The sequence below is a fragment of the Chiloscyllium plagiosum genome, unplaced genomic scaffold (genome assembly GCF_037043375.1).
Source record: "Chiloscyllium plagiosum isolate Xiang-an unplaced genomic scaffold, Cpla_swu_hap1 HiC_scaffold_23, whole genome shotgun sequence".
NCBI classification, from domain to species: Eukaryota; Metazoa; Chordata; class Chondrichthyes; order Orectolobiformes; family Hemiscylliidae; genus Chiloscyllium; species Chiloscyllium plagiosum.
Window position 1 is genome coordinate 62,068,549 of NW_028270161.1, and position 14,225 is coordinate 62,082,773.

Genomic DNA, 14,225 nt, shown 5'->3' on the forward strand with positions numbered 1-14,225 from the left:
TACTTGCAATAAATAGTAATTCATGTTAAGTACAGAAATCTGATTCATGCTTTCTAACAAGCTGGGTCTGGAAAGCAGGTAAACTGGGGGAATCTTTAAACCAAATCTTTTAACTTTTTTGAATAATCTGGAAATAATAGTGCTTGATTTTCAAAACACTTCCCACTGAGTCATGGCACTTGTTAATTAAGACAAGCACTACTTAAAACAGAGGCCAACTGAGATCATATCTCACTCATCTTTGGTAGTAGATTTCAAGAATAACTAATTAGATAAAAACCTTCTTCCTTATTGATTCCATATATCACATGATGTATAGTACTTTTATTTGAAATTAATACAAATCGAAAGGACTGCCATTAGCCTTGTTCTGAAGTTTACTCTAACCTTTTCAAGTAAATTGAATCGTTTTCATTCATGAAACATTATCCAAGCTGGAAGGTTGAGGACAGTGAACAAAATATTGACTTAGGCCACAATGTTACACAGTCCAGAGACTGCAAACCCCTGAAAAGTCAGCAATCATTTTAATATTCTAATGCAGGTGGATTGTACATTTAAAACATTGATAATCAAAAAAAAACTGCTCTCCTATTAAATGGCGTTAATTTTACAACCTTACTGCTGTCAACGTTTAAGTTTTACAATGAGGTTAACAAATTTACAACACTAAATTTATTACATTTTTTGATCTATTTACAGAAAATTTTGTAGATGTTGATTACAGTGTGAAGCACGAATGAGCCAAAGAAAGGCTGTGGAAGATATGTTTTAAAATATTACATTTTGTAACATGCTCTCTAAATGGTTAATAAAAAAATTCATGGTCACTTGTTCCTCTACCTTGAGATCAGTTAACCAGGTTAACTGACAGTTCCAGCAGAATCTTCATACAATTCCCTCATTTACTTAGACCTTCTTCACACAAGCGGCAAATTCCACAAAATATTAGATGCTCGTATTCTCATTTTCATTTAAAAAATGCAATTAGTACATATTGGACATGAAAACTCAATTGCAAGTTTGTTGACACACAGACAGTTCCAACTCTGTGAATAATTTATTGCATCAAAATCTCTCCAGAAGCAGGTTCCCTTCAAAAAGGTCGAGAAATTTGCATTTGCAGAAGCAATGTTACATCCTGGAACAATGAAGTACTTCCATACAATCCATCTAATGACTTACTGATAATACGGCCTATATCGTGTCTGATCAGGGTGATGTGGTCCAGGCAATGGAGCCTGTGGAGGTGGGACTTGAATCCTTGGTGGAGGAGGACCTCTGGGAGCAGGCCAAACACCAATACCTGGACTGTGCCCTCCAGGCTGAGTAAATGGAGGACTAAGTGTTCCTTGGTCTTCTGTATATTGTGGTATTGTGGAGGCAGAATAGTGGTGAGGGGGTGGCGGGGTGTTCACAGGAGGACCAGTATGCTGAGGGGGTGGTCCATGGGGTGGATGGTTCAGATATGGTGGCATTGGAGCCAAGATGTGTCCTGGTGGTGGGTTGATTGGAGGTGGAGCAGCTGACAAAGGTGGAGGCGGAGCCTGGTTGTACACCATGTGGGGGTTGGCAGCAGCCTGTGCTGGGTGAGGCATGGGGTGGCTTATTGGTGGGGGAGGGGGAGGAGGAGGGGCATAGTGTTGCTGTGGAGGCAGCATGTGATGTGGATGAGATACCACTGGATTGTTCTGGTATTCAGGATGATGATGAGGTGCAGCTGTTGGGGGCTCGCGACTTCCTGTACTTGAAGAGTCATCTTGAATAGGAACAGTGATCAGATTGCTGTGTTTTCTTGTTGTGACGGTTGAAATTCGAAAGGTTTCCTGATTCACTGACCTCGGTGGTGGAGGAAGAGGCATCTCAGTGGGCGGTGGACGAATATCCTCATGCGTCTGGCTATAGTGATCATGTGACACATGCTGAAGAGTGGGTGGCGGCATCAAGATGGCATGTTGTTTAGGAGGAAGATGCGAAATATGGTGCTTATCTTGTGGCATCAGAAAGCGCTCAGCAATGTCTGCTGGAGGTCCCATTGCAGGGTGGAGTGACTCTGGTTGTGATCTAATGACAGCCTTCCCGGTTCTCATATGTCGATGATTGATATGGGCCTGCAAGTCTCTCTGAGAAAGATAGGTCCGCTTGCAGCCTTGGACAATACTACACATGAATAGGGAACCTCGTAAACACTGCTCGATGCGCTGAACTGGGTCACTACACCTAAAGAAATGAAAATAGGTTCTGTCAGTTTCTATAATATTATACTTTAATAACCAAAACCATTTGTTGTAATAAGCATTTATGCCACAATTTAATCTGTTATACTCAGTTAGCCAGAAAATGCCCTGCAAGGAGAGAGCTGAGAATGTCAGTTAAAAGCGGCAATGGGAAGTAAGTGAGATGAGAATGGGCGTTTTCCAATAAATAGGAAATAAAATCAAAGTATCACAGGGAAAGAGGCGATTGCTGCCTGAGAATTTCTCTTTTACATTTTTAAAGGTATTGATTTAAATTAGCTGAGACATTCAATCTTTTAAATGGTGTAATTAAATCATGAAGTGAATTAATAAAATTATTAGAACAGTGGGTTTAAAGGTATTAATTTAAAGTCTAAACAAGACCTGCAGTAGACTCTAAAAGAGAGAATTTAACTTATTTTTCTACATCACAGATGGACGGCTGAAACCTACCAGCTGGACCATAAGAAATTTTTTAAACGCCAGTTGATTGGGTTTCAAGATCTGCATGTTCCTGTGAAAGTGAAGGATAGGGACAGCAATTTTGGATGACCAGAGAATTGAGAGCTTAGGCAAAAGGAAAAAGGAGGCATCCACAAGGTTAAGGAAACTGATGACAGACAGAGCCCTCAAAGAACGCGAAGATAGCAGGAAATAACTCAAACAGTGAATTAGGGGCTGAAGGGGGCCATGAAATGTCTTTGGTTAACAGGATTAACGAAAATCCGAAGGAGTTTTACGTGTATATAAGGAGCAAGAAGGCAGCTAGAGATTTACTCAAGGACAAAAGAGGAAACTTAGATGTGCAGCTGGAGGAAGGGGTGAAGCCCTTGACTATTTGTCTGATTAGCAAGTTTGCAGATGACACTAAGATTGGTGGAGTAGCAAAGAGTGAAGGGGACTGTCAGAGAATGCAGCAGAATCTAGGCAGATTGGAGAGTTGGGCAGAGAAATAGCAGATGGAGTTCAATTCGGAAAAAATTGAGGTGTTGCATTTTGGAAGATCCAATTCAAGAGCAAACTAAACAGAAAATCCCTGGGGAAAATTGACATACAGAGAGATCTGTGTGTTCAGATCCATTGTACCCTGAAGGTGACAATGCAGTTTGATAGAGTGGTCAAGAAGTCATATGGCATGCTCTCCTTCATCGGACAGGATACTGAGTACAAGAGTTGGCAGGTCATGTTACAGTTGTATAGGACTTTGGTTCGGCCACATTTGGAATACTGCATACAGTTCTGTCACCATATTACCAAAAGGATGTGGATGCTTTGGAGGAGGTTCACCAGGATGTTGCCTGGTCTGGAGGGTGCTAGCTATAAAGAGAGATTGAATAGATTAGGATTATTTTAATTAGAAAGACGGAGGTTGAAGGGGGACCTGATTGAGGTCTATAAAATCATGAGAGATATAGAAGCTTTTTCCCAGAGTAGGGGACTCAATTACTGGGGGGTCAAGAATTCAAGATGAGGGGGAAAAAATTTAAGGGAGATGTGCGAGCAAAGTTCTTTACACAGACGGTGATAGGTTCCTGGAAGGCATTGCTAACGGAGATGGTAGAGGCAGGCACAATAGTGTCATTTAAGAGCTGTCTAGATACATAAATGAATGGGCAGGGAGCAGAGAGATACAGATCCTTAGAAAACAGGCAACAGGTTTAGATAGAGGATCTGGATTGGTGCAGGCCTAGAGGGCCGAAGGGTCTTTCCTGTGCTGTAATTTTCTTTGTTCCTTGAATACATTGCATTGGTATTCACAAAGGAGGTGGTCATGGTGCTTTTGATTCTCGGCAGTGATATATTGATATTCTGGGTCATAAAAATAATTGTCAGGTTTTTTAACAAGCATTAAGGTAGACAAGTTCGCAGGATCTGATAGGATCTATCTTAGAATATTGAGGGAAGCCGGTGAAGAAATTTCTGGGGCCTTGTACAAAATCTTTAGTCATAGGAGAGGTCCTAGAGGACTGGAGAACAGCCAATGTTGTTCCTTTGTTTAAGAAGAGCAACAAGGATAATCTGGGAAATTATTGGCCAGTGAACATTCCATCAATGGTAGGGAAATTATTGGAAAAGATTCTTTGGAATAGGATTTACTCACTTGTGGAAAAATATGGACTTATTAACAATTAGCATAATGGCTTCGTGTGGGGTACAACGTGATTCAACTTTTTTGAGGAAGTGACAATGATGATTGATTAGGGTGCGGCATTAGATGCTGTGAACATGGACTTCAGCAAGGCCTTTCACAAGGTCCCTCATGGTACACTGATACAAAAGATGAAGTCACATGGGTTCCACGGTGAGCTGGTAAAATAAGTGTAGAACTGGCTTAGTCATAGAAGACAAAGACTAGCAATGGAAGGGTGATCTTTAACATGAAATCTGTTAACCTCACAGATCAATGCTGGGATCCCTGTTGTTTGTACATATGTGTGTCTATATAAATGATGTGGAGGAGAATACAGTGATGTTCAAAAATATAGAGTGCGATTTTGGGTGAGTTTAATTAGTGTCAGAGTCATAGAGACGTACAGTACAGAAATAGAACCTTTGGTCCAACTTGTCCATGTTAACTAGATATCCTAATCGAGTTCTATTTGCCAGCATTTGCCCCATACCCCTCTAAATCCTTCCTATTCATTTACCTATCTAGATGCCTTTTAAATGCTGTAAAACTGTACCCACCTCCATCACCTCCTACACTCACTAGCCTGTGAGAAAAAAAGATGCTCCTTGGGTCTCTTTTAAGTCTTTCCCCATTCACTTTAATCTTATGCCCTCTAGTTTTAGACTTCCCTAAACTGGGGAAAAGACCTTGGCTATTCACCCTATCCATGCCCTCATGATATTATAAATTTCTATAGGGGTACCTTTCAGCTTTTGATGCTCCAGGGAAAGTAGCCTCAGCCTATGCAGCCTCTCCTTTTAGCTCAAACTCTTCAACCCTGGCAACATTCTTGTAAAACATTTTTGAAGCCTTTCACATTTCACAACATATTTTCTATTGCAGAGAAACCAGAATGGAATACAGTATTCCAAAACCAATGCCCTGTACAGCAGCAACATGTCACCTCAACTGCTATACACAATGCACTGACCAATAAAGTCAAGTGTACCAGATGCCTTCTTCACCACCCTGTCTACCCATGACTCAATTTCACAGGTATTATGAACCTGCAACCCTAAGGTTTCGTTGTTCAGCAAACCTTACCATTAAGTTTCTAATTCCTGCCTTGATTTGCCCTACCAAAATGCAGCATGTCATATTTATCTGCCATTCCTCGGCCCAATTGCCCATCTGATCAAGGTCCTGTTGTACTCTGCGGTAACCTTCTTGCCTCTGTACTATACCATCACTTTGGTGTCATTTGCAAAATTACTAATTCACATCCAAATCATTTGTATGAATGACAAAAAGCAATGGATCCAATATCGATCCTTGAGGCTCACTGCTGGTCACAGGCCTCTGGTCCAAAAAGTAACCCTCTACCATGACCCTCTGCCTCCTATCTTCGAACTAATTTTGTATCCAAATGGCTAGCTCTCCCTGTATTCAACGTGATTTAACCTTCAAATATCGTCTGAGAGAGTATCACAGGACAGTGTAATGTAATGTGGGAAGGAATTTCAGGATTGAGTTCAACAGAACTTTCTTGATTGGTGTTCTCAGTCCAATTAAGGAGGAGGTATTACTGGAACTGCTAGTGGGAAAGGAGTTGAACTGAGTTGACCAAATGACTGTGGGGAACACTTAGAGGTGAGTGATCATTGCATGCGAAGGTTCACGAGCTGTTTCAGGGTATATTCCAATAAGGGCACAAGTCAAAGGAATCAAAACCAGAGCTCCTTGGATGAGGGGGAAGAGAGAGCAAGTGAGAGCCAGTAAGCGAGTGTACAATGCAGGTCAAGTAAATTATTAAAGTGAAGCTATATACCACAAATTGAAGTGAAATGTGGAATGGTAAAGATGAATAGTATTGTGTACAGCTTTGGTCCACTTTCTTGCCATAAAGGGAGCCCAACAGAGGTTCGCCATTTGAACCTGGGGATAGTGAGATTGTTTTATAAGAAATGGGGGAAACTCGGCCAATATTCTCTAGTATTTCAAGGAATAAATGGTAACCTCAGTGAAGTGGGCATGGGCAGGACCTGGCTAGTGAGTCTAGAATAGGGGAACATAGTCTTGGGATCAGAGGTTGACCATTTGAGATGGAGGAATTTCTTTCCTTAGAGGGGAGTCAGATTCTGGAATTTACTACTCCAGAGGCTTGTGGAAGCTCAATCATTGAACATGTTCAAGACAGAAATTGGATACTAATAAAAGATTAGATTCCCTACAGTGTGGAAACAGGCCCTTTGGCCCAACCGACCTTCTGACTAATGCACCTAACACTACTAGCAATTTAACATGGCCAATTCACCAGACCTGCACATCTTTGAACTGTGGGAGGAAACCGGAGCACCCGGAGGAAAACCACACAGACACGGGAAGAATGTGCAAACTCCACACAGACAGTTACCCAAGGCTGGAATTGAACCTGGGACCCTGGCGCTGTGAGGCAGCATGCTAACTACTGAGCCACTGTGCAGTGCCACGGTGATAGCACAGGAAAGTGGCATAGAGGTCAGGCAAACATACAAGGTTTGGTTTCAGTTCAGAACAATCTAGGATGAGCAAGTTTTTCTAAATTCAAGCAGTAAGTATTTCCATTCTGTTCATAACACACTGAACTTAAAGTTGGTTTAGAGGATGATTCAGGGTAGTAGATAGAAAAGGTTACCTCAGCATAAGGGTTAAGTTTATGAAACTTCCAGACCAGGGAAGTTGGTTAGAAATTCACTGGTTATTAGAACTGAGAAAGTTTAGGCTTTCGGATTTATGGAAAAAATCATTTTGGGAGATTTGGCAAGGATTCCAGAATTGTCTCAATTCATGGCAAGGAAACAGTCAGGAAATCAATTAAGCAGAACTGTAAAGAGTTGAGACAGGGGTGTAATTTATCTGGAATTAAGTCTCTAATGGATAGTGTAAGGAATCCTTCTAAACATTTGTTTTGCGATGTGTTTTGAGATCACTCTAACTGCATTGTGATTTAGACATCCTGGTCTGCTTTTCCTTTTTTCTGCACATCAAGCTTTTTCTGCTGTTAAAGAAAACCTGCAGTCTGTGACAAATGACAACATTAACTTAAGACAGGACCATGGGTAGGCCACTCAGCCCTTCAGCCCTGCTCCACCATTCATGATGAGCATGGCTGATCATCTAACGTAATAGCCAGTTTCAGCTTTTACTCCAATATCCTCTGATTGCATTAGCCCCAAGCGATATATCCAACTCTTCTTGAAATCTTACAATGTTTTAACTTTAAATGCTTTCTGCGGTAGTGAATTTCACAGGCTCACCATTCTCAGGAAAAAAATTCTCATGTTAAGGGTTTGGATGATTCAGTATGTGGATGTACCTCCTAGAGGAGGTGTAAAACTTGACTTACTCATGGGAAATAAGGCAGGGCAGGTGACTGAGGTGTCAGTGGGGGAGCATTTTGGGGCCAGCAACCATAATTCTATTAGATTTAAAATAGTGCTGGAAAAGGATCGACCAGATCTAAAAGTTGAGAAGTTCTAAATTGGAGAAAGGCCAATTTTGACAGTATTAGGCAAGAACTTTCAAAAGCTGTTTGGGGGCAGATGTTCGCAGGTAAAGGGACAGCTGGAAAATGGGAAGCCTTCAAGAAATGAGATAACGAGAATCCAGAGAAAGTATATTTCTGTTAGGGTGAAAGTAAAGGCTGGGAGGTATAGGGAATGCTGGATGACTAAAGATATTGAATGTTTGGTTAAGAAAAAGAAGGAAGCATATGTAAGGTATAGACAGGATAGATCGAGTGAATTCTTAGAAGAGTGGAAAGGCAGTAGGAGTACACTTAAGAGGGAAATCAGGAGGGCAAAATGGCGACATGAAATAGCTTTGGCACACAGAATTAAGGAGAATCCAAAGGATTTTTATAAATACATTAAGGACAAAAGGGTAACTATGGAGAGAATAGGAGCCCTTAAAGATCTGCAAGGCGGCCTTTGTGTGGAGCTGCAGAAAATGGGGGATATACTAAACGAGTATTTGGCATCAGTATTTACTGTGGAAAAGGATATGGAAGATATAGAATGTAGGGAAATAGATGGTGACATCTTGCAAAATGTCCAGATTACAGAGGACGAATGTCTTGAAATGCATAAAAGTGGATAAATTCCCAGCACCTGATCAGGTGTACCCGAGAACTCCGTGGGAAGCTGGCGAAGTGATTGCTGGGCCTCTTGCTGAGATATTTGTATCATCGATAGTCACAGGTGAGGTGCCGGAAGACTGGAGGTTGGCTAACGTGGTGCCACTCTTTAAGAAGGGTAGTAAGGACAAGCCAGGGAACTATAGATCAGTGAGTCTTACGTCACTGGTGGGCAAGTTGTTGGAGGGAATCCTGAGGGACAGGATGTACATGTATTTGGAAAGGCAAGGACTGATTAGGGATAGTCATCATGGCATTGTGCATCGGAAATCATGTCTCACAAACTTGACTGAGTTTTTTGAAGAAGTAACAAAGAAGATTGATGAGGGCAGAGTGGTAGATGTGACCTATATGGACTTCAGTAAGGCGTTCGACAAGAATCCCCATGGGAGACTGGTTAACAAGGTTAGATCTCATGAATATAGGGAGAACTAGCCATGTGGATACAGAACTGGCTCAAAGGTAGAAGACGGAGGGTGGTAGTGAAGGGTTATTTTTCAGCCTGTGACCATTGGAGTGCCACAAGGATCAGTGCTGGGTCCTCTACTTTTTAGTCATTTACATAAATGATTTGGATGCGAGCATAAGAAGTGTGGTTAGTAAGTTTGCAGATGACACCAAAATTGGAGGTGTAGCGGACAGCGAAGAAGGTTACCTCAGATTACAATAGGATCTTGATCAGATGGGCCAATGAGCCGAGAAGTGACAGATGGAGTTTAATTCATATAAATGCGAGGTGCTGCATTTTGGGAAAGCAAATCTTCGCAGGACTTGCACAATTAATGGTAAGGTCCGAGGGAGTGTTGCTGAACAAAGAGACCTTGGAGTGCAGGTTCATAGCTCCTTGAAAGCGGAGTCGCAGGTAGATTGGATAGTGAAGAAGGCGTTTGTTATGCTTTCTTTTATTGGTGAGAGTATTGAGTACAGGAGTTGGGAGGTCATGTTGCAGCTGTACAGGATATTGGTTAGACCACTGTTGGAATATTGTGTGCAATTCTGGTCTCCTTCCTATCGGAAAGATGTTGTGAAACTTGAAAGGGTTCAGAAAAGATTTACAAGGATGTTGCCAGGATTGGAGGATTTGAGCTATGGGGAGAGGCAGAACAGGCTGGGGCTATTTTCCCTGGAGCGTCGGAGGCTGAAGGGTGACCAGATAGAGGTTTACAAAATTATGAGGGGCATGGATAGGGTAAATAGATAAAGTCTTTTCCTTGGGGTGGGGGAGTCCAGAACTAGAGGCTCAGGGTAGAGGGGAAAGATATAAAAGAGACCTAAGGGGCAACTTTTTCACGCAAGAAGTGGTATGTGTATGGAATGAGCTGCCAGAGGAAGTGGTGGAGACTGGTACAATTGCAACATTTAGAGGCATTTGGATGGGTATATGAATAGGAAGGGTTTAGAGGGATATGGGCCGGGTGCTGGCAGATGGGACTAGGTTGGGTTGGAATATCTAGTTGGCACGGACGGGTTGGACCGAAGAGTCTGTTTCCATGCTGTACATCTCTATGACTCTATGTATCCTTAGACTATGACCCCAGGTTCTGATGCCCCGCCATCAGGAACACAGTTCTTGTGTTTACCCTGTCATAGGTTTCTCTGAAATGGCACCTCTATCTTTCTGAACTCCAGCGAATTCATCCTAAAGCACTCAACCTCTCCTCATACGTTAGTCTTATCATCCCAGGAATCAGTTTGATAAATCTTTGCTGCCCTACCTTTGTAACAAGAACGTCTTTTCTCAGACAAGGAGACCAGAACTGCACACAAGGCCCTGTATAATTGCAGGAAGACACCCAAGTCTGACACTGGCTAATAAGGTTGGCTGGAACAGATTCTAGCTTAAAAATGTTGCTGGAAAAGCGCAGCAGGTCAGGCAGCATCAAAGGAGCAGGAGAATCGACTTTTCGGGCATTAGCCCTTCTTCAGGAATGAGGAGGGTGTGCCAAGCAGGCTAAGATAAAAGGTAGGGAGGAGGGACTTGGGGAAGGGGGGTTGGGAATACGATAGGTTGAAGGAGGGTGTTGGGGATATATTTCCCTCCCCACCCCTATCAGCGTTCCGGAAAGACCACTCCCTCCGCGACTCCCTCGTCAGATCCACACCCCCCACCAACCCAACCTCCACTCCCGGCACCTTCCCCTGCAACCGCTAGAAATGCAAAACTTGCGACCACACTTCCCCCCTCACTTCCTTCCAAGGCCCCAAGGAATCCTTCCATATCTGTCAGAAATTCACCTGCACCTCCACATACATTATTTACTGCATCCGCTGCACCTGATGTGGCCTCCTATACATTGGGGAGACAGGCCGCCTACTTGCGGAACGTTTCAGAGAACACCTCTGGGACACCCGCACCAACCAACCCAACCGCCCCGTGGCTGAACACTTTAACTCCCCCTCCCACTCCGCCAAGGACATGCCTTGGCCTCCTCCATCGCCAGACCATGGCAACAGAACGCCTGGAGGAAGAGCGCCTCATCTTCCGCCTAGGAACCCTCCAACCATAAGGGATGAATGCAGATTTCTCCAGCTTTGTCATTTCCCCTCCCCCCACCTTTTCTCAGTCCCAACCCTCAGACTCAGCACCGCCTTCTTGACCTGCAATCTTCTTCCTGACCTCTCCGCCCACACCCCCTTTCCGGCCTATCAGCTTCCCCTTAACCTCCTTCCACCTATCGTATTCCCAATGCCCCTCCCCCAAGTCCCTCCTCCCTACCTTTTATCTTAGCCTGCTTGGCACACCCTCCTCATTCCTGAAGAAGGGCTTATGCCCGAAACATTGATTCTCCTGCTCCTTTGATGCTACCTGACCTGCTGCACTTTTCCACCAACACATTTTTAAGCTCTGATCTCCAGCATCTGCAGTCCTCACTTTCTCCTGGAACAGATTCTATATTGCTTGCTGAGCAGGCGGCCCCAAAATCATCTAGAACCTTCTCAAGGTTAGCCCAAATATCTGGGATGTGGAGAGCAAAATAAAGAGGACTGCTCTAATACCTGAAGTCTCTTGTGATAAAGTCCTTTATACCATTTGATATCTTTACTACCTGCATGCTTACTTTCAGTAACCAACTTATAAGTCTTGCTGCATACCACCCATCGCAATTTGCAGCCTTTAAGATTTTGCTATCAAAGTGGATAATCTGACATTTATTTACATTATACTGCATCGGCCGTGCATTTGCCCACTCACTCAGCTCATCTAAATCACATTGCAACATCGCTCCGTCCTCTCACAGCACAACTTTCCACCTAGTTTTGTGTCATCTGCAAATTTGGAGATATTACATTTAATTCCCTCATCCAAATCGTTAGTATATATTATGAATAGCAGAGGTCCTGGCACTGATCCTTGTGGCATCACTGCCTGCCATTCATAAAAAGACCTGTTGGCTGATTACGTTTGAACACTGTGTCACATGCGCCTAGTCTTGAACTGTTAAAACATTTGAAGTCTATGCCATTCAGCAAGCTGCTAATGCCACATAGCATGATGGCCGCTATCTACAACGTGAAGATAGGACTTTGTCTCAAAAGGGACTGTGTCCCTCTTACCTATATTAGTACGGACACAGGCAGATTGCTGAGGATGATATCAAGTGTATTTCTTCCTCTTGTTGGTTCACTATCTGCTGCAGACTAAATCTAGCAATTGTGTCTTTTAAGATTTGACCTGCTCAGACAGTCATGGTGCTTTTGAGTCCTTCTTGGTGATGGGACACTGAAGTCCCTCACCCAGTGAATATTCTACATCCTTGTCACCTTCTTTCAGCTGGTGTTCAACGTGGAGGTGTACTGATTCACAAGCTAAGGATGTGTGGTGGGAAGGGAAGCTTGATGGGGTCTGGAGTCAATGTTAAGGGCTCCCAAGGTAACTTTCTCCTTGCCAGCATACAGCACTTCTGCTATTCTCCAGGGATGGGGTGTCTGGGATAGTATAAGTATGCTTCCATGAGTATGACTATATGAACGGTTGCTTGAAACCACAATATCATTCTTTCAATTTTGGTATGAGCCTCAGATGTTAGTGAGTACAAATTTGTGGGATTTACATGGTTTGCCAAGTTTATTCAGCATGCATCAGACCACACATGGATCAAGCGATAAACATCATTTTGGTCTCTGAATTGAACAATGGCATAATCCAGGAGGTGTCAAGGTTTTGATCTAAAATCAATGTTCTGTACTTGTCCCTCTGACAGAATTAATTCTAACAAGGCACACCTCATCAATAGGATATTTGTATTCTCTCTTCCCACCCCATTTTTCCCAGGTGGGTCCTCTCCCAAAATTACAGTCACGTCAACACTGGCATTAATGTCCTCCATGAAGGTTGATCATTTTGCTTTTGCGGTAGCAATGAGGACTTCAATATCCACAGGGGTGACTGATACTCTCCATACTAGCATCCAGAACATTGTGGCAGGATTCCAAAGACGAATGACCATTCATGAGAAAGCAGCAACAAGCAACACAAAGAAAGCAGGAAAGAATATAAAGCAAGCAAGAAAGAACTCATGCAGGAAATTAGGAGAACAAGAGGGGGCCATGAAATGTCCTTGGCAAGTAGGGTTAAAGAGAATTCCAAGGCATTAGAGACATGTGATGGCTCATTTAGAGATGTGATGTCTCAGTTAGGGTACTTGAGAGTTACATGTTAGCCAGGAAAGACCTAAAGAGTGAGCTAAGAAGAGCCAGAAGTGGACATGAGAAGTTGTTGGCAGATAGGATCAAGGAAAACCCTAAGGCTTTCTACAGGTATATCAGGAATACATGAATGACTAGAGTAAGATCAGGGCCAATCAAGCATAGTAGTGGGAAGTTTTGCATGGAGTCAGAGGAGATAGGGGAAGTGCTAAATTAATACTTTTCATCAAAATTCACAATAGAAAAAAACAATGTGGTCAAGGAGAATACTGACATACAAGCTATTAGATTAGGTGGGATTGAGGCGCATAAAGAGGAGGTATTAGCAATTCTGGAAAGTGTAAAAACAAATAAGTCCCCTGGGCCGGATGGGATTTATCGTAGGATTCTCTGGGCAGCCAGGGAGGAGATTGCTGAGCCTTTGGCTTTGCCGTAGGTAGTACCGCTAGTATGTGTTTGAGGGTCCACTGTTGTTTGTCATTTTCATAAATGACCTGGATGAGGGCACAGAAGAATGGGTTAGTAAATTTGTGAATGACACTAACATCGGTAGAGTTGTGGATGGTGACAAAGGATGTTACAGGTTACAGAGAGACATAGGTAAGCTGCAGAGCTGGGCTGAGAGGTGGCAAATGGAGTTTAATGCAGAAAAGTGTGAGGTGAGTCACTTTGGAGGGAGTAACAGGAATGCAGATTATTGGGCTAATGGCAAGATTCTTGGTAATGTAGATGAGCAGAGAGATCTCGGTGACCAGGTACACTGATCCTTGAAAGTTGCTACCCAGGTCAATAGGGGTGTTAAGAAGTCAGATGGTGTGTTAGCTTTTATTAGTAGAGGGATTGAGTTTCAGAACCATGAGATCATGTTGTAGCTGTACAAAACTCCGGTATGGCCACATTTGGAGTATTGTGCACAGTTCTGGTCACTGTATTATAGGAAGGATGTGAAAGCTTTGGAAAGAGTTCAAAGGAGATTTACTAGGATGTTACCTAGTTAGGAGGGAAGGTCCTGCGAGGAAAGGCTGAGAGACTTGAGGCTGTTTTCATTAGAAGAAGG

General features: G+C 43.0%; 1 protein-coding gene across 2 annotated transcripts in view; it reads right to left on the reverse strand.

Annotated features, from left to right (window-relative positions):
- Positions 1–481: 481 nt before the first annotated feature.
- The window catches only part of LOC122546631 (E3 ubiquitin-protein ligase Hakai-like), a 43,188-nt gene continuing 29,444 nt past the window's right edge, over positions 482–14,225 (reverse strand). For both annotated transcript variants that reach the window (XM_087999747.1, XM_087999748.1), the window contains one exon: positions 482–2,220. In XM_087999747.1, coding sequence (XP_087855873.1) covers positions 1,182–2,220 — 1,039 coding nt within the window. In that variant the 3' untranslated portion in view covers positions 482–1,181. The remainder of the gene's footprint in view (positions 2,221–14,225) is intronic.